At 48.6% G+C, this 20,264-nt stretch overlaps 6 protein-coding genes across 6 annotated transcripts; 3 read left to right on the top strand and 3 right to left on the bottom strand.

The window, feature by feature from the left end:
• Nucleotides 1–180: 180 nt before the first annotated feature.
• Nucleotides 181–1,462, bottom strand: N7483_008981 (glucose-induced degradation complex GID8; the record flags this gene model as incomplete). The annotated part of the gene is made up of 4 exons (XM_057092408.1): nt 181–720; nt 937–1,129; nt 1,310–1,389; nt 1,445–1,462. The coding sequence occupies 4 exons, from the start codon at nt 1,460–1,462 to the stop codon at nt 181–183; spliced, it is 831 nt and encodes a 276-aa protein (XP_056943582.1).
• A 313-nt stretch (nt 1,463–1,775) lies between these two features.
• Nucleotides 1,776–3,524, top strand: N7483_008980 (uridine kinase family protein; the record flags this gene model as incomplete). The annotated part of the gene is made up of 8 exons (XM_057092407.1): nt 1,776–1,946; nt 2,007–2,134; nt 2,193–2,337; nt 2,390–2,432; nt 2,486–2,599; nt 2,657–2,698; nt 2,752–2,983; nt 3,041–3,524. 8 exons carry the CDS (start codon nt 1,776–1,778, stop codon nt 3,522–3,524), a joined length of 1,359 nt encoding a protein of 452 aa, XP_056943581.1.
• Nucleotides 3,525–3,941: 417 nt separating this feature from the next.
• On the top strand, nt 3,942–6,200 carry N7483_008979 (pre-rRNA-processing protein ESF1; the record flags this gene model as incomplete). Its single annotated transcript, XM_057092406.1, has 2 exons — nt 3,942–4,011; nt 4,087–6,200. 2 exons carry the CDS (start codon nt 3,942–3,944, stop codon nt 6,198–6,200), a joined length of 2,184 nt encoding a protein of 727 aa, XP_056943580.1.
• A 1,070-nt stretch (nt 6,201–7,270) lies between these two features.
• Nucleotides 7,271–10,885, top strand: N7483_008978 (uncharacterized protein; the record flags this gene model as incomplete). The annotated part of the gene is made up of 1 exon (XM_057092405.1): nt 7,271–10,885. One exon carries the CDS (start codon nt 7,271–7,273, stop codon nt 10,883–10,885), a length of 3,615 nt encoding a protein of 1,204 aa, XP_056943579.1.
• A 358-nt stretch (nt 10,886–11,243) lies between these two features.
• Nucleotides 11,244–13,854, bottom strand: N7483_008977 (putative sugar hydrolase; the record flags this gene model as incomplete). The annotated part of the gene is made up of 5 exons (XM_057092404.1): nt 11,244–12,392; nt 12,476–13,409; nt 13,514–13,577; nt 13,633–13,747; nt 13,822–13,854. 5 exons carry the CDS (start codon nt 13,852–13,854, stop codon nt 11,244–11,246), a joined length of 2,295 nt encoding a protein of 764 aa, XP_056943578.1.
• Nucleotides 13,855–14,656: 802 nt separating this feature from the next.
• Nucleotides 14,657–20,147, bottom strand: iml1 (GTPase-activating protein IML1; the record flags this gene model as incomplete). Its single annotated transcript, XM_057092403.1, has 2 exons — nt 14,657–17,345; nt 17,416–20,147. 2 exons carry the CDS (start codon nt 20,145–20,147, stop codon nt 14,657–14,659), a joined length of 5,421 nt encoding a protein of 1,806 aa, XP_056943577.1.
• Between the last annotated feature and the right edge of the window lie 117 nt (nt 20,148–20,264).

Genomic DNA, 20,264 nt, shown 5'->3' with positions numbered 1-20,264 from the left:
GCCAGTATGAGGGTATCAATCATTTCGGCGAGAGACCGACCTTGAACGCCATTAGAATATGTCCCATGATGATACACCAAAGCGCCACGCTAAAGACTGAGAGGAAAACGAAGGATGCCAAAAATGCGAAGACTCTGCGCCAGATTGCGCTAGCAAACAAAGCTTGCGACAAATGCTAGTTCAAAAAACCGTGCCTTCAGCATCTCCGCTGTTAGACATGACGGTGTCATTGGCACCATTGGAGACACGACCATTGGCGCCGTTACTGTTATTATTGCTGCCGACCTCTTGGGAATCGCTGATCAGGCCGATGTCCAATTTATCCGGGATGTCTTTTCCGACAGCTCTTGCCTTTGCCTCGGCATAAACGCGAAGCTTGACCAGGTTACGCAATCGAGCCTCTTTTTGGGCATGCTGAGCATCTAAGATGGCCTCGTTCACACGGGTGGCGATATCTTTACGGAGAGTGGGATCCAGAAGGGCAGCTAGGGAGGGGATGATATGCTCGCTGGGGAACAGAAGGAGCGAAAGGGTGCACTCCAGATCATCGAGGAACTGTGGGTTGGTAGTGGCGCGAGGTGCCAACTGCGACTGGGCAAATTCGAGTGCAGCAGTAACTTCTCCAACTTTTTCCTCGGGGTTTGGAATACAGGGGCGGATCAATTCAATCAAGTGAAGACGGAGGAGAGCAAAGTGAAGAGACGCATCGCCATCTAGGATCTATTCAACCTTGTTAGTCTTGACACAATAAAAATTATTTGGTAGACAACAGAGAAAGTTTGTGAATGCTGCTCATACTGAGGACTGAAGATGTTTGACTATCCGCAACTCCCCGAAGGGTGTAATAGGAGTGGTGCATGAAACGTTGAATAATCATCGCAGCGAGGAGAGGAGGGCAGAAAGTGATTGGAAATTTTGCAGGGATATGATTCTTACCTCAGGGTTCAACTCATTGATTTTCTCAATGGCCAACTGGATGTTTCCAGAATTGATGGCAGTTCGGATCTCTACCCGCTCCCGAATGGCCTCATCTGCACGGAGCTGAATATTCGCTTCAACGGCAAATTTATTCGCGGCGGCAGGGTATCCATTGGTGATCAAGTAGTCCATAACCAAGTAATTGATGTCACTATAGCTTTCAGTCAGCTACCATACTAAGCCAATTCAATCGAACAGAATGAAGGCAAAATGAGTGAATCAGATAGACAAGTTAACATGTTCTCCTCAGTATATTTCAGAGAGATTCCCAACTTGAGTTCAAGATGCATCATATCACAGGAAAAGGCAGTGGTGTAGGGTATCAACTCACGTTTTGGATGGCTTGACTTCATCAACCTTCCGCTCGAACTGGTGCCATGTAGGCGTTGTAGTTGAGGGAGTGCGAGACATCTGCGCAGTGTTAAAAGTCAACAACCAGAACTGTTGTCACAGCAGGAAGTCATACGAGATTAGCAGAAGACATAACGAAAGCCGTGCCACAACAGAGCTTCGAGGCTGTTCGTCAAGTTAAAAGGCGACCCGGGAGACGAAAGCCATGGGAGAAGGCAGAACGCTGAAAGTGGGTGCTGGAAAATTTTTTCTCAAGCTCTTGAAGAGGAGAAGATGGTGGAAGAAAAGAAAATGCGGAAGGAAAAGCTCGGAAAAGTTATAAGCTCTCGATTATGTCAGCACGAAGCGAAAGTCACGCGCTAAGCCGAATCCATCATGGACTTGGAGATAAACCGAGATACACACCTTTTGATCCCAGAGGTGTAAGGTGGAGGATCTTTGGGATCATGGAGTCAATCTCACCTTTTTACTCTTCCACCCCGGAGGTGAAGTACTCTCCGCCATGGCAAGATCTCAGCATTATTGGTATTGCTGGCAGTTCTGGCTCAGGCAAAACCTCAGTGGCCATGGAGATCGTCAAGTCGCTGAATCTACCTTGGGTGGTGATTCTAGTAATGGTATGAGCGTTTTCACAGCATTCATATTGATTTGCTCAATCTAATACTGTACTGCAACAGGATTCGTTCTATAAGAGTTTGTCTTCAGATGATCATCGAAAGGCGCATTCAAACGAGTATGATTTCGATTGTCCAGATTCAATTGATTTTGATCTTCTGGTACAGACTCTTAGAGATCTGAAGAAAGGGTACACAATCTCCCAAGTAGAATATTTCATTTCCCTCCATCTGACCAGCACTATGTAGAAAAAAGGCCCATATCCCAGTCTATTCATTTGCAGAGCACCAGCGTCAACCACAGACTACCACTCTGTATTCCCCTCGAGTGTTGATCTTGGAGGGCATTCTTGCTCTGCATGACCCCAGGATTACCGAAATGCTGGACGTCAAAGTAAGCCCCCTTCCTCATTTTTTAGCCTTTATCGAATTAACAAACAGGCTAGATCTTCGTCGAGGCCGACATGGATGTTTGTCTAGGCCGGAGAGGTATGTTTCTTATACTTAGGTTGCAACGATTTATGCGCTAATGTCGCTTGTAGTCCTTCGTGACGTGCGGGAAAGAGGCCGTGATATCGAAGGCATCATCAAACAGTGGTTTACCTTTGTCAAGCCATCTTACACTCGATTTGTGGAGCCTCAAAGAGGAATCTCCGGTGGGTCAAACTATGAATGGATATGATTTCAAACCCACAAGAGTTCTAACTTATTAGATATCATCATCCCTCGCGGCATTGAGAACTTAACTGCCATCGGTCAGTCAGCAAGTTATCTTTGCAATTTTCTTCAAAACTAATAGTTGATATAGATATGGTTGTCAAGCACATCCAGCGTAAGCTTCAAGAGAAGTCTGAAAAGCACACGGCAGAGCTTCACAAGCTGGGCCTTATTGCAGCCAAGGTGGAACTTCCTCCTAATGTCCATGTGCAACCCTCAACGCCTCAGTTCCTGGGTATGAATACCATTCTGCAAAACCCTGAGACGCAGCAGGATGATTTTGTCTTTTACTTTGATCGACTTGCCTCCATCCTCATCGAACGGTAATTCTTTCATATCAGGATGACAGTATAAGTGTTGAGAAGCTAATAATATCCCAGTGCCCTGGATATGACACAATACATTCCTGCCAGTGTGGAGACACCACAAGGAAATAAATATCTCGGTCTCAACCCACTAGGAACGGTGTCCGCTGTTGCTATCCTACGTGGAGGCTCTTGCTTAGAGACTGCCTTAAAACGGAGCATTCCCGACTGTATCACCGGGCGGGTATTGATTCAGACAAACGACGCTAGTCAGGAACCGGAGCTGCACTATTTGAAGTTACCTCCACGCCTGGAAGAACACACCAGTGTTCTATTATTGGATCCACAGATGTCTAGCGGCGGAGCTGCACTCATGGCCGTGCGTGTTCTGCTTGACCATGGAGTTCAAGAAAGCAGGATCGTCTTCGTGACGTGCGCGGCCGGAGAAACAGGCATCAAGCGCCTCATTGCGGTCTTCCCCAAGATCAACGTCATCGTTGGTCGGATCGAGGAAGAGGGAGAGCCGCGATGGATGGAGAAACGTTATTTCGGATGTTGATCGTTTATGCATTAAAGATTGTCACGTAGATAAATGCCTTCAACACATATTGCACAATTAGTACTGCGTCATGGTTTGGTTTTTTCCTTTTACGACTCTGGTTGTTTTCAGCTTCGCGATTCTTTGTCGAATACATACATATATACATAGTACGTACCTTGCTCGTGAACTCCATATAAGTATCATCCATCATAGTCTCATATGTAGATCATCTACTCCGTACCTTGCCTGATTTGGAAAAAGAGCACGTGTTTGTTGACCGCCCTGAAACACTGGCAGAAAAAAAAAGAATTTGTCCGCACTCCGAGGCGACAGGTCACTTTTCAACTGGATTCACGAAATCTATTCCAGATTTTTCGTTGGATTTCTGCTCCTTGTCTCTCTCCATAAACCAGGTTCAAGAATTTGGAGATCAAGATGGCAGGCCAAGACAAGAAAAAGTCCAAGAAGGGCGGCAGAGGTCAAGGCGAAGCCGGCAAGGTGATCAGTATGCGCACTCAATCCCATCTAGGAAAAAGCCCTTTCCAGAAAATCGCAATTGATTCTAACTGCTCATTTATAGCCGACCCTCGTTTTGCCAGCATTCAGTCCGACCCACGTTATCGCCTCCCCAGCAAGCGTCAGACCCATGTCAAACTCGACAAGCGGTTCGCGCACATGCTTGATGATGAGGACTTCTCTCACAACGCCCCCGTTGACCGTTATGGACGCAAATTGGCTCGGGATGATACTAAGGAGAAATTGAAGAAGTTCTACCGATTCGACGAAGACGAAGACGACGAGGATGATGATGAGGATGAAAAGGCCGACGATAACATCAGTATCGACGACGACAACGAGGTTCAAAAAGAATTGAAGCGGATTGACGCTCGTGGCTACGATCCTGCTCGCGACGGTGGCTTCTCTGATTCATCATCTGAAGATGACAGCTCAAGCGATGAAAGCGACGAAGAAGAAGAGGCAGAGAATGAAGAGGAGGAACTGGAATTCCCAGACAAACAACGAGCGGATGTCCCTCTCGGAGAAGTCACCGACCGGATAGCCGTTGTCAACTTAGATTGGGACAATATTCGAGCTGAGGATTTGATGACTGTATTCTCAAGTTTCTTGCCAGCTGGCGGCCGTTTGCTGAAGGTTTCTGTCTACCCTAGCGAATTCGGACGGGAGCGCATGGAGAGAGAAGAAATCGAAGGTCCCCCCAAGGAGATTTTCGCCAAGAAGGCCGAGGAGGAAATCGAGGAGGAGGAGGAACTTGATTCTGAAGAGGAGGAGGAGGAGATTAAAAAGTCAATGCTGAAAGGTGACGATGGCCAAGAATTCAACACCACACAGCTGCGACGCTATCAACTTGAACGACTACGCTATTACTATGCCGTTCTTACATTCTCCTCCAAGGATAGTGCCAAGCATGTCTACGACCTTGTGGACGGCGCCGAGTATCTGTCCAGCGCCAACTTCTTTGACCTTCGTTTCGTCCCCGAAGACACCGATTTTGATGACGACAAGCCGCGAGATGCCTGCACCCGTATCCCTGACGGCTACAAGCCAAACGAGTTTGTGACAGATGCTTTACAACACAGCAAAGTCAAGTTGACTTGGGATGCGGATGACAAGTCACGGAAGGAGGCCCAAGCACGCGCATTTCGAGGTTCACGACAGGAAATTGAGGAAAATGACCTGAAAGCATACCTGGGAAGCGACAGCTCCGACAGTGAAGATGAGGAAGATGGCGGCGTGGAGGTCGTTGACAACACTATGGACCAAGGTGCAACCACCAAATTGTCCAAGCGGGAAGCAGAGAGACAACGCATGCGGGCTTTGCTAGGCCTGAGTGCAGAACCCGCCCCTTCATCCAAGTCTAAGGGTCCTGTCGGCGAGATGGAAGTTACGTTCACATCTGGTCTCGCGGGTGCTAAGGGCAAGGACAGTATTTTCGAAAATGAGCCAGAGATTGAGGAGAGCACAGTCGATAAATATGTGCGAAAGGAGCGTGAGCGCAAGAAGAGACGAAAGGAGAAGCTCAAGGCCGGTAAACAGAGCGGTGACGCCTCTGCGGAAGCCAAAGATGCAGCGGACCCCAGCGACAATGAGGAGCCTGCTCCAGTCGAGGCCGCAGCCGAGGAAGATCTTGGCTTCAACGATCCGTTCTTCGATGACCCTAGCGAGAAAGCTACTATCGCATCTCGTCGTAAGGAGGAGAAGCGCAAGAAGCGCGAGGAGCGTGCTGCTCAAGAAGCTGCCGTGGCTTCTCAACGGGCTGAGCTTGAACTGCTGATGGTGGACGACACCAAGGCTGGTATCAAGCACTTCGACATGAATGAAATTGAGAAGGCCGAGAAACAACGACGAAAGAAGGGCAAGGGTAAGGGCAAAAACAAGGAGCCGGCTGTTGCGGATGACTTCAAGTTGAACACCGATGATCCTCGTTTCGCAAGTCTTTTCGACAGTCATGAGTTTGCTATTGATCCTACCAACCCGCGCTTCAAGGCAACATCTGGTATGCAGGCCTTGTTGGACGAGGGTCGCAAACGCCGGCGTAACCAAGATGATGGTGAGGCTGAGATAACGCCCGCTGCTCAAGACCGCAAAAAGAAGCAGAAGAAGTCATCCAAAGCATCTGGCTTGGATGATCTCAAGAACTTGGTTAACAAGGTTAAGCAACGATCAAAAGCTTGAAATGGGGTCCATCAATCTTGCAAGAAGTTCCCCTCAGGCTCAAATGTTCAAATGATCTAAGGTTTTGTCTCATTCGATACCATATGTATGTACCAGTGTATGTAATTGAGCTATTACATTTTAAAATGCTCCCAAGCCTTCCAAGGTTCTTCTTTAAGTTATTTCCTCTCTCTAGTGCTACTCTAACCCTCAGGCTGCCCAGATGTAGTACTACCTAGCCTAGAGGTAGTAAGGCAAGAAAGATGACTCGGATTCAACTTGAACTTGCCCAGGTGAACATGAGCTCGTCAATAGTAATCCTGTATGGATCATGATGCTAGTATGCACGTACTACTATCCATCCACGAATGTACTGTCACGGTCCAATGTCACAACAACTTGAACTATGTAGTTGGAACCTTCAAGTTGGAACATTCATGGAGTGCCGGGATATATATAGTAGATATCGGTCACCACAACATCTCAAGGCTCGAGCCACATGAAAACGATTTGTACAGCCTCCAGGGCTAGACATTCTAGTGTGACAAGCAAAAGCTCTCACCGAGTCGAAGTCCGCGTAACCTTGTAAAGTAGAATCTATGATGCGGTGTCACAGTGAGGCTGAGATCATGTGGTATGCCCGTTGTCCGTTCCTTCACCGCCTCTTTCATCTTGCTCTCTCCACCCTTTCTTGTAGAGCCCACCTCCCCACTCTCACTCTCTTTCCTCGAGAACCTGTCCCTATTCTCATCTCTAGGGTTTTTTTTTCAATTCATTTTGCCTGAACCTACCCAGTTCGCTTGTGGGGTGCCTGGTCCGCCAATTCCCAATTGTACCCTCTCCATTCGCCCCACCCCCGTCCTGCAACCCATCCCACTTCCTCTGTCTCCCCTCTCACGTCCTTTCCCCCCTCCTACCATCCTTCTATGATGGTACCCGTCCAGTGGAATTAAAGAAATGGGTAGATGCAGTCTAGTTCTATCTAGCTGTCTGATACCCATTGTTACACTGCGTTTTTCAACCGGGCCGTTTTTGTTTCTCTGCACATTCGAGCACAATTCTACCGGGCTTTCCCGTAGTACAATCTCAGAATGCTTGGCCGACTCTTAAGCACAGCTGCTTCCAGCTTAAACCCAGCAACTTTCTCATCCCGAAACCATGCAACCCCTCTTGAATCGGTAACTGAGGAGGAACACACTTCCGGTCTTCTCTTCCCCGATGCCAGTCTGCTCCGACGCTCCAATACCCATGCATACCCATTGCAGACAACCTTCCACTCCCCGAATGCTTCAACAGCCGGCGCCTACGATGATCGTGGGGGAATGGAATTGGATGCAATTAGGGACTTTAGAGTCGTTGTGGCTCAAAATGCGTTAGGAGACAGAGATGCCTGCATCCTACTGGACACACGTGCATCATCAGATCCGTCGCCCACTGGCCTCGGAATCGATTCACAAGGATATGATCAATCTGGTGCCAGGCATGCTCGCACTGTGTCCAGTTTCTCACGTGGCTCTCGTCGAAACATTCTTGCACAGTCCTCTGTGGTAGAATCTAGCCCTCTCTCATCTGCTGCAGATGCACGGAGATCATCGATCGCGAGCCCTGGAGCTCTGGGACGCGCTCGAGGGCGCAGCTCTACCCTAGCCCAAAGTGGAACATCACACGAGCCTAGCCAATCGCGGCATTCGACGGATGCCAACGATACTGGTCTGCTCAATTGCATTTTTGGTAGCAGCGCATTCAGTTACCGTGGATCCTCTACAAAGATGCACATCATATCTGCCGATGATGAGCCTCAGACAATGGCCAGCCCATCTCCTGCAGCACGTAGCCCACTCGCTCGTGCATATACCACTGGAAGCTCAGCTGGATTCTCAGGGCCAGCGCGAGGATCAGACAAGCCGCCCGCCAAGGTCACTGTTCTACTCACTCGCATGTTCAGCGTTAACCTACCAGAAGGCGCTGAAGCATCCGCTGATCGTCAAGATTATGCCACTGCGCTCTACCAGGAGTCATTGCCTGAAATGGGATTTCCTTTCCCTGATGTCTCGAAGCGAAAAAAGATAAAGGAGAAGAAGACCCCTATGTATGCGGTCGCCATCACCATACAAATCCCTCTATTAGCGCGTAATGCTCCCCGGTCATTGTCACGATTCAGCACTCTGGGTCCCGATTCCCCTCGTCCTGGACTCTCCAGCTCTTTGGATTCGGACTACCGCATGCCTGGGTTTCTTTTAGATGATAGCCTATCGTCGGCGTCACCTCCTGCAAGCTTAGACGAGCGCTTAGACCTGTTGGTCGACCACTGGGATGTGATCACACGAACATTATCTCATCTTGAGCGACTTGCACGGAATGAAATTCTGTTTCTCTTGAGGAAGGTTGATTCATTGTCTGGGCCGCATCCTAAGCCTGCCAAGCCACCCAATATGCAGCGAACCAACCAAACGCTTGTCCATCTTCCTGCCAATATTCTGTCGGTGAATTCGAAACTCAAGGAAGAAGCTATTCGGAGCTCTCGTCGAATCAGTCTGGCACTCCAGACTCCTTACGTAGTGACTGGCCAAAGTCGCTGGGGAGTGTGGCGAGAAGAAGGACGTTCAATTGCTCGAGGTCTTGGTGACAAGGAGAGTAATTTCTTCTTCCTTGTGCTGCTCACTGCATTTCTTGGCAACCATACAGAGTGGCTCAATGCTCTTGGTCTTGAGTGGTACCGACGTCGGCATAGCCAGCAGCAGAAGGCGCAACAAGATACTGACCCAGTTCTCAGCCATAGAACTGTGGTGATCTGTCCAGATAAGATGACCGCTCGTCGTCTTATATTCCTGCTCTCCGCCTTCTTCCCATCTAAACGCGTGGAACCGATTCCTTCGCCGCTTCGACCAGGGACATCGGCATCAGTGCGTGCTATTTCCCAGAGCCCACCGACAGTGCCAGTACTTCGACAGGAGTCCCTGAGAAGAGCTATAGAGCGTCGCGCACGCGCCCAACGCATGTGCCAAGGAGATAGCAATAACCACTATCGTTCGGTAAGCGTATCTTCTCAAGATACAGCTCATCGATCATCAGATGGGACCGATCAACCTACCGCAGCGGAGTTCACCTCCGCATCTGCTCGGAGAGGCTCTGATGCTCGCTCGATAAAAACAATAAGTGCTCCAATTCAGACCAAGGATCCGCGAGCCAAAGCCACGAGTGGGGCGACTACTTCCATGACAACACAAAGCAGCACGGTCCCCGTACCACACTTTACATCACAGCAAAGTCGGACTAGCCAGGGAGGATTTGATCCCAGTGCAGCAGATGCCAATGAAAGTTTGGCATCGGAGAATTTACTTAAGAACCTCCAAAGAAGTGACACCTCTAACTTGGCTTCCAATGGAAGTGTCCCATCTGCTGCAGGTCGTTGGGGTGGACTGTTCTCTGGTCTTTGGAGCTCGCGGCAAGAATCTTCAACAGAAGGCAGTGATATCTATTCCCCAGCCGACGCACGTAAACGGTCGGTTTCTACCATAGCTGGACCGCCTATGCGTCTTCCACCTACATTGAGCCAGATGGTTAAGGAAGTCACAGAGGACGAGACCAAACACCGTCCTGATACTGCACCCACGAGTGGCAATATTTCCATCCCAGCTGCTGCAACCCACAGTGCTGAAAACGAAACCCCCGAATCGTCATCTTTCACAAGTCAAGCTCGCGAATCCCCATTGAAGCTGTCGGTCCGAGCAGACGAAGGCGTTGTAGATGTTGACCTTCCCCTTCCCGGATTCTTGTCATTGTCTTCCTCAGGGGACTCGACTATTGCTTCACCAAAGAAGACAAGAACATCAGTCACGAGTGTGGATGCTCTTGCATCTACGCATAGCAGTGGCTCAGGATTCCACAGCTCTACCAAGGATAACGATGGCCCCAGCACACATGTTGCTGGATGGTTGAAGTTGTTCCATGAAGATTTTTCTCTGCAAGCCGTAAGACCATACGCTTCTTTGGAAGCAGATATTAAACGTGCGATGCAAGCGGAACCTTCTCCGTACATCCCATCGACTCCTGATGCCGAGGGCTCTGAGAGATGGGTTGATGTCGCAACGACTTTGATTGCAGATACCCGATCATCTTCTGTCAAGCGTCTTAGACTCCGACGAAAGATTATTGTGGGTCATCACTACGGTTCGAACAATACTCCTCCATCTCCACCCATGGGGCATAGTCGCACTTCTACAGCTACTTCTTCCCACATTTCCGGGTTCTTTTCCGGGTATATGAAGTCAGTGGAAGGCTCCGTTCTCGAGGACCAAGATCCCCACTACGTGGAAGAGCGATTTGTTGAGGAGCCTGTCATGGATCTCGATGGTATTCTTGTTGATGCTGTTGAGCGAGTCCTTGGCCAAAGTGGCTATTCATCCCTTGCTCACTCACGGGCTCCATCTCCGACGCGTACTCGCCGAGGAGAGGATAAAGGCCAGACAACACCGCGTGTGGAAGATCCACCTCCGGTTGAAGTTCCTCGTGCCGAGTGTCGAAAGATGGTTCTCGGTGCTCTTGAGGAAGTTGTTCGTATTGTTACTGCTGAGCACTGTCGCGAAGATGTAGATACTGAACTCGGATTGGCTGACCGGGAGCGCAGAAGAGCCTTGGCCGGTGCTGATAACACACTACGTGAAGGCATCCGGAAATGGCTTCTTGATGTTGAAGAAGCTTGGTAAATCAGGTTGCATCAGGTTGGATTGTTTACGTTCCTGAACCTTGCACCTGGTTACCTACTCAGTACCCTACTTGGGTTATCCCTTTCCCTTTCACTGTCCCAATGATCCTGCATGTTCATTTCAGATGGATCGGCTCAACAGCCAGGATTGACGTGATTGGCATTTGATTTTGTTTTCCTATTTTACTCGCATACTTTCTGCACTTGTTTTTGACTATGATACCCATTCTTTGTCGAAGCTTGCAATTCTCTTGCTACAGCTTCTTGCTCAATTCAACCTGATATTAGAATAATTTCGCTCTCCAAATCCGAACAATAGAATCAATTCTTCATATCAAAAGTTCCTTGCTAACTCTAGATCAATTTGCCTGGTTGATAGTCACAATCTCAACAGAATGTCCCTCGCACTGGATAGTGTGCCCATCCTCATTGTGCGAGATCAGAATATTTTTCAATATCTCTCCTGTCTGACTCGGGTTGACGATGTCTAAGGTAGTCTCTGCATTCAAGGTGCCATTCACCAAAACCTGGATTCCATGCAGAGCATCATCTTCAGGTACTTTGAGCATGGGGTTCATCAGAGTGACCGATCCAGGACGAACCAGGATTGGCAAAGTATCAAAGTCATGAGTCTCAGTATACCAGCGCCCGGCCTCATAGAACTTTGTATGATCAAACCAAGAAACCCACTTCCCATTTCCAGCTCCCTCAACATATGGAACATAGAAAGTCACTTCACCCTCCTCCGAGAAGACTGGTGCAACCAGCAGGTTCGGTCCAAACATGTACTGCGTATCGATAGAGTACGTATTCAGATCATCCGGGAACTCCAAGAAAAGTGGTCTCATTATCGGAGCTCCATCCTGTTGTCCCCTCAATGCTTCTTGGAGGATATACGGTGTAAGCAGAATCTTCCGTTTCACGCAGTCCCGCAAGACAGCAGAACAATCCTCTCCATATATCCAAGGCACTCGGAACGAGGATGATCCATGGAGGCGAGAGTGAGAGGAAAGTAATCCAAATTGCACCCATCGTTTATACAATGCAGGTGGTGGAGTTCCCTCGAAACCACCAATATCCGATGCCCAGAAGATGTATCCAGATAACATGAGACTCAAACCACCACGAAGAGACTCTGCCATGGCTTCGAATGTACTCTCGCAATCTCCACCCCAGTGAACAGGATATTTCTGTCCACCTGGAGCAGTGCTCCGTGCGAAAAGAAGACCTTGATTGTGGCCTACGCGGTTGTTGAGTGTTTCGTAGACAATGCGGTTGTATAGGAGGGCGTAGTAGTTGTGCATTCGCTCTGGGTCCGCACCATCGTGATACTTGATTCCCTTTGTAGGGATTCTTTCCGCGAAATCAGTCTTGAAACTGTCTACGCCCAGTTCCATGAGGCGCTCCAGGTGGCTGCTGTACCAAGAACAGGCGGCTGGGTTGGTGAAGTCCACGACGGCCATTCCGGCTTGCCAGAAGTCCCATTGCCAAACAGATCCATCAATGCGCTGCAAGAAATTAGTACTTAATCATACAAAAAGGGCGAATAGATAGATGAGCTCCAAATAAATGGATAGGAGTGATGACATACCTTGATGAAATACCCATTCTTCTTTCCCTCCTCAAACAAGGGTGATGCTTGTCCAACGTATGGATTAATCCACACACTGATTTTAAGTCCCCGTTCTTTCAGTCGGTTCATATATCCTCCCGCATCAGGGAACATCTCTTCATCAAAGTCAAAGTCACACCACTGGTAGGATTTCATCCAGAAACAATCAAAATGAAACACGCCAAGCGGGATGTCTCTCTCCTTGAATCCATCCAAGAACCCAGTAACAGTCTGCTCATCATACTGGGTTGTGAAACTCGTCGTCAACCAAAGATTGTAGCTCCAGGATGGAACAAGTCCAGGTCTACCAGTCATTGCAGTATAGCGTCTTAGAACATCCTTGGGCGTCTCACCATAAACAACAAAGTACTCAACCTCTTCACCAGGCACGGAGATATTCACTCTGGTCGTTCGCTCGGACTGAACTTCCAAACTAACTTTCCCGGGGTGGTTGACGAAGACGCCATATCCCTTGGAGGACATGTAAAATGGAATATTCTTATACGCCAGCTCCGACGAGGTACCGCCATCCTCATTCCAGATATCGACTGTCTGTCCATTCTTGACTAGCGGGCCGAATCGCTCGCCGAGTCCGTATACCTTCTCGCCAACTCCTAGATCTAGCTCGATGAGCATATATCCTTGTCGTTCGGCGTAGATCCCATCCTCATATCTGTGCTTCTCGCTGCGTTGATCTCCGACAAGGCCAATTGAGCGGAATGAATGACCGGTCAACTTCTTATTTTCGGGAGAGCGAAAAACGAAGCCGAGTTCGTTGGAAGCAGTGTTGATATCAAGCTTCAGTGATCCGCTGTTATAGTTGAGAGTATTCGCGGTCTTATCATGCAGAACAGTAGCATGTCTAGTGGAGTTCTCGATATCGTAATGCGGGCCATTATCGACTTGCCCTGCCCTGAAAGAAGTGAGCAAAACCGATGAATTCTCCTCGAAAATGTGGATAGGATGAATTCGAAGTATATTTGAGGACTCTGATTGGTGGAGAAATTCTAAACGTACCAATGAACTAATTTCACGCCGATAATTCCCTCCTGTGGAGAAGTCACCTTGGCGGAGATGGTAGCTGTTATTATAGTCAATTAGTTTCGCTTCATGAAATTTAAATCAAAGGTTCGTACGAGAATTCAGAGTATCACCGCGATGACGCTGTAATTTGTTCAGGAGGAGATTCACGGTCTCCTGCTCGACCCGCAGTCGCTCCACATTGCTCATCCAGTCAATGCGGACGCCCTCCTATAGAGTAATTTGCTTTTAGTTTCTAGAATGCTTTGGTTCATTCTTGAACTTGAAAAGGAAAAATGACTTACCTGAAGGCACCACATACCTGAAGTGAACTTCATCGTGGTAGAATGGTAGCTTGGAACAGCTGAAGCTCGGAGTATAGAAGTGGGGTAAGACTTGAAGTCAGGTATTTAACGTCCGTAAAAGACCAAAAGAATAGTAGTAGCTCAAGTGAATGAATCGAAGCTCAATTCTCAAGTGTTCATATTGATGATGATGAAATAATTTCAAAAATAAGCAGACTAGGTGATGGGAACGTCTTCAAGTAACCGTTCAAAAGCTGGTATTCCCCATTCGACACGGAGTATCACCCAAAAATAATATAATGCTGATCCACAGCTGGTTACGCGAATGCAGATACAGTCCCTGCAAGAATGGGGAACAGACTGATTGAATTGGTCTGGAGAAACGAGTTATGCGGGGCAGCATCCACGCGCAGAAATTGGGGAACCTATAATAAAGCTCGGATCTCGATAGCAGTTAGCTAAACCTAGCTGAGAGTGTAATTGCAATTAGCGCAGCCACTTAACACCATGATCAAGTCTCGGCTGAATTCGATTTTATTTGGCTAAATAGCTTTGGAGTGCATGTGGCGTTCGGCCGACGGGTAAGTTGCCGGGATATTGGGTTGGGATATTGGGTAAGAGTGCGTCGGACAGTCGATGTACTACAAGTAGTAGCACTTTGAAAGTTGAAGGATCCATGGACGTGACAGTGACTCGGAAGTATGAGTGGTACAGTAATACAGATCGATTCAAGATGTTTGTTTAATAGATATCGAATAATGAACACACTTTTTGGGCTACACAAATAAGTTCAGGGTATCAAGAGTGGTACATTGCATCCGTGGTCATGTCGGTCTCATATCAAAGGTCGTAGGCTTCCACTGCGTGGGCTGCGTGTATAGCTCAAACTTTCACCTCGAGCCCGAGCTCTTGTTAATTCTGGGGATTTTAAAATATCTCGTGACTCACGGGGCTCACCAGTCACTCTAGAGGGCAACCCCGGCGGAGGAGAGATATGGTGGCTTACGACACTTGCAGGAAGTTCAAGAGACGGAATAGAAGTGTCCATGATATGAGTACTCGCAGGTTCAACCTTCGTCGAGACAGGACGCACATGAGACTCGCTGTAGAATTGTTCAAGTGATGCTGCATCATTGCAAAATTCAACGAGACCGTTAAGAATATGCTCTGGTGCGCGGTAAAGGTTTGCCGAGTCAATACTCGGTGGACCTAGAGCTGACATCGGACTTCCAATATCGTGTAAAGGACGAGTTAACGGAGACAAGCGTGGAGAGATACGGTCGAGCGGATCGTGGTTTGGTGCTCGCCCGCGGTAATCCGAGCGACCATGATGCTCATAACGGCCAGCATCTCTGCTTGCAGCACTGCGGGTGCTGACTAGTCGATTGGCGAGAAGGAGAAAGTCGCCTTCATCTGTGATTTGGGCGAGAACACTGCCTGTTCGGTGGATAAACTGTGGGTATTTGTAGTCCGGCTTGCCCCAGGAGAATGAGACTTCGACATCCGCTGGGAATGCACTGCTAGCTTCGAAATCTAGCACAAAGTCAAATTTACGCAGTAGATACTTCTGGTAGTAAAGGCGATCTGGTGGCCCCGGTTGTGCAAATGATGCGTTGTTGAAGACTGTGTGAACTGGCCCCTTGGGTGGTGGAATCTTCAATTTGACTCGATAAGGTTGTCGAAATGGCTGGGTTTTGTCGATAGCGCATGCTTCGGCAATAGGCACCTGGACAAGCTTCAAACCGAACTTCTCTGCAGTCGCGGCCCATGAGTGCGCTGCATCCTCGATCATCTTTGGTGTTGTATTCATCCAACTGAGCTCAATGTGGAAGCAATTCTCGGGGTTGTGTAGTCGATCATAATGGAGGTCAATCACCTCAGGTCGATTTGATCGTTTGCGGGTATCCACATCGTACTTCAAAGATTTAGACAACATGATGGCGACCTTGTTCTTGGTCTTGGATGGAGTGCTAGGGGTCTGCGGTGCACGTTCATCAATGCTGTCAGAGCGAGCCCGAAGACTGGAAGGCGAATCCTTTCCAATGGCCGGAGTCGACGGCATCGATTTATCTGACCGAAGTTGAGGGAACCAGCTACCTCGAGATTCTGGTCGCGTGACGCGATACTCGGCACAGATCTGATAGAAATAGTTTCCATCTCGGAAATTGTGTCGTTTCTCGACGTGCTGAAATAATCCATGCTTCATCAACTCGTTGCCAAATTCGACGGCCTCGTCACGAGTGTCAATGTCACGGAAATTTTGCATCAACCAGGTGGTGAATTCGAAGCCAATGAAACAGTTGTAATGGAGTCTCCAATGCCAGCGGCGATCCATCATGCGAACTCCATTGTCGCTTTGAATCATCTGAGCAAGGTTCGTCAGATTAACACCGGATCTCTCCAGCAGCTCAGCCTCAGGTAAGAGTTGGGCTGGTGGATTATCAAGGCCAGGATCAGTGAGTAGTACTCGATCGAGCTCCGCTGCAACTACTTCAGATGGATTTCTTGTTTGGTACATGATGTTGAGTGGGTTCTGGTCTCTCTTTTTGTCTGCTGACTCGAATCGCTTCTCCTCGGGTGACAGATATTTATTCCGTTGCCAGATATGGGTTAGTTGGCTGATCCCAAGTAGATGAATCTCTTCTTCGTTATCGTCATTCATTGATTGTAAGTGGCGTCGCGAGTGAGTATGAAGCTGCATTGGAATCAACACGTAGCGAACTCTCCAGAAATGGAGCTGTTGCGCAGGGTTGTGCAGATAATCGCGATGACCAGCCACATAATTGTCTGCGAGGTTCCAATTGTACTCTTCCGCAGTAGGATCCAGCTTGATGTCTTTTATCTGGTACTCATGACTCAAAATTGTCCTCATGGCTGGCTGATAGAGTGTGAAATTGACTCGCTTCGGCGAAAACAAAGCCGCAGCTGTGTGATGTGTGAAGCGCGTAACCTCGATTTCGCCTCCATCCACAGTAATGAGACGGTGAATGGAATTTCCTTTTGAAAGGAAGACGGTGACACCATTTCGTTCGAGTCCTCGTGTGTCAAAGACATTAAGAGACTCAAGAGTTGGTTGGCCGGAAAATTCCGCGATATTTTTGCCAACAATGATCTGGAAGCCATGAGACAACCGGAGAGATATCATTTCACGCAGAAGAACACCTCGAGTCTTCGGTGCCTCGATGCCATCTGCATCGTCATTTGCGAAGACGCGGTATGGAGTCTGTAAGTAATCAGAGGCGAGTTCAGCCGCCGTTGGAAATTCCTCGGTAGTCAGGGGAAGAACCGCTGGAGATTTCAGACTCTTCCACTTGACAACAGCGACGTGAGGCGGACGAGGGTATGCATGTTGCCAACGACCAAACCAGCTTGTTTTACGCAGCACATCTTTGGGAGTATTACAAGGGTTGACGGATCGAACCCAGGGTGCCAAAGCTTTACCCGGGGAGTCTCGCGCGAAAGGATCCCGAGAGCTGTGATTCAAAGTGATCTCGATTTTATGATCGTTTGGCTGGCCTGGTGTTCTTTCCTCGCGGTTAATGAAAATGGACTCGGTGGCAGCTGGCGATAATGAGCCCTGGGTAGTTCCAGGACCTGGTCGTTCTGGGCTTTCTGTTGGTTTTTTCAAGGGGGGTCTTTATAGAGATGGGTTTGGATGGGGTCAGTCGGGTATCTGGTGGAAGTTTGGGAGGTGTCGATGGGCGAGATGGGCTATCAATGATAGTTGCAATAGATGTAGTTTCCGAAGGACTCAAGGAGATTATACTCTTGGTATCAGAAAAGGTTCCGCCAGAAGGTCTTTGGTTGGACATGGGGAGCGCGTTTGCATGCTCTACATGTACTCCGGTGCTGGCTTGTGCCCTTGGGGGTGTGGAACTCAAGCCTCGAAGGGCAAAGCTAATTGTTCGAGAGATGCGTGAAGCCGTTGGTGCTGCCTTTGATTTCAATGCTGGCTTTATCGGCGACGTGCTCTTCGGAGATGCTGGTTTCTTTTGAACAGGGATGGAAGATCCATCGATTCTGCGAGGACCAGCACGCAACATCGAGTTGCTGGGATTCGTATTGTTCTCCTGCTCTCGTAGACGCAAGACAGATCGAGCAGATATTCTTTCATGGGCACCAGTCCCCTGAACTTCTGGCTCGCTTAGTCGTTTAGTTTTAGCCTTTGGAGCCTGTCGCTTCTTGGGCGTTGCAGCAAATAAGTTGTCATCATACTGATCCATCCAGGCCATGATAGACCTTCGAGACTTTTGCGATTCTCCTGTGTGAATCTCACTTTGATCGGTGACATTTTCGAGGAAGGGCTCTGGCCGTAAACTGTCACTGAACTGCGCTTTTGCCGACGAACTATTGGCAAATCGAGCTCTTGGAGGGCCACGCGTAGTTGTGACTTGCCCTGGCCAAGAGCTGCGAGAGCTAGTCACGTCTCGACCCTCGAGAAGATACGGGATAGAGATATTTGATTGTTCACTCTCCATGACACCCATCATTTGGATTTCATACATGCGGACACGAGGAGTGAAAGCTTTGAATGGGCGGGTGACAGTAAGTGGGATAGGCGCGTTAGGGTCATTCTTCAAGATGCGGCGAGCTTCTCGGTAGGTCTCAGGATTCCAATATGAGATATCCAGCCAGTGTGGAATACCATAGCTCCATTCTCGCGAGCGAGGATGGCCTCGTTCACGCATACGAGTGGCGGACAAGTAGGATCCCGGAGAGAGATAGGACGATCGACTAACAAGACTAGAGATGGAATGATGGATCTCGGGTGACAGTTTAGGAGTCTCAGCGACACTTGATATGGAACCGCTAGGGCGTTCCGCGGGCTCCCGGTATTTGAAAAGAGGCACCGAATGGAGCGGCATAGGACTTAGACAGACCAAATCAATTGCAATGCCTCGGTTCGTCAATGCTTCAGTTGTGGATGCCAACGACTCGTACGACACCTCGAACACGCCACTTCCCGGGGTGATTACAATTATAGACGTGCCTGTATGAACCATATCTCGGTCAATATGGTCATACGCCAAGTGGGCAGAGGCCAAGTGGATAGCCTCGAGGATATTGCCCCGCAAGGCCGTACTAGGGCGTCCAGCAATTGTCGCCGTATGAGGTTTAGAAGGGGGTTTGATCCCACTTCCTGAAGCAAAATCCAAGTCATCTGCCTTCAAAATTGATACATCCCTCAAAAATGTCCTGAAATTCTTCTTCAGCTCGTCCAAAATGGTAGTCCAATGGCCACTAGCCATATCGTTTACCACAACGCGATAAAAGTCACGAGTTGGAAACTGACTTGGGCCAGCGGCGTCTTTGAGGCTGCCAGATGTAAGTTTAGCTAGATTGGAGTGAGCTGATACATCATATTCAACTCTTGTGAAGAGGACAATTGTCACGAGATGTTTTACATCAGAGTTAGCCCATCGTTTGAAAAGCTCTGGTAAGAAGCCATTGATCACTCGACTGAATAAAATGTCACCAGAGCCTTCGGAATCAAAATCCCACATCTCCCTGGACATTTGAATAAACAGGACATATTTGGCAGATTCGCTACGGAAGACAGGGATTGTATGAGGCGAGAAATACCCCGATAGGACCTTCTTTTCTCGAATGAAGATGTTTTTGATGGTTGCTTTGATGCTTCCCATGAACATGATTTTTTGCCCCTTGTAGATGATCTTATCAACGAGCTCAGACATGACAAATCGCCACATGTCGGATCTAACCATATACTGATCACGGAAAGAGATATCCACATGGGATGCGGCACATTGGTCACGATCGACGATAGACAGAAGAACCTGAGTTCGATTTTTGAAGCCAAAGATATTGGCTACGCTCGCAGTGACCGAAACCTCCAATTTGGGATGGCGCATCTTGACATCTTGCGGCAAGGGTTTCACCACAAACAAGCATCGGCTCTGTAGAGGTGTCTTGAACTTGGACGTGCTATCTGATTGGGAGTTTGAATTGAGATCTGCATGACTTTCGCGAGGGATTTTCAAAGCAGCATCAGGCTTTAAAGAATTCTGAGCAGTATCTCCTGGCGCGCGAACGGGTAGAATCTCCACCACATCCCCAATCTGTACTCCGCTTTCTCCGAAGGCCGATGGATTTAACAAGATATCCTCCCGGGCAAACATCTCATCATGGACCCAAAGCGTACATTGGTGGCGTGCCAAGCTGGCAGACAATCGGACGGTGCGTTCATCAGGTGTGGGGTTATTATCGCGATGTGACGTTTCGGTGCGGACAGTCGAAAGGGTCTCCAAGCTGGCGGCACTCACCTGCCTTAGGTGGGACCGCCGCATGGGCCCGCGAAATGACATGCTGTATGGTTCAATTTGGTTGCATTGCAAAATGATCCTTGCTCCGAAGCTTTGAGGAGTCGAACGGTATTGATTTGGGGAAATTATGCGGATGAAGCTCTCTCGCGATAAGATGTC

The sequence above is a fragment of the Penicillium malachiteum genome, assembly GCF_028827825.1.
Source record: "Penicillium malachiteum strain IBT 17515 chromosome Unknown utg000004l:1.0-4883003.0:1.0-4884900.0, whole genome shotgun sequence".
Taxonomy (NCBI): domain Eukaryota; kingdom Fungi; phylum Ascomycota; class Eurotiomycetes; order Eurotiales; family Aspergillaceae; genus Penicillium; species Penicillium malachiteum.
Note: the sequence above shows the minus strand (reverse complement) of the source record. Positions and strands in the feature narration are given on the sequence as shown.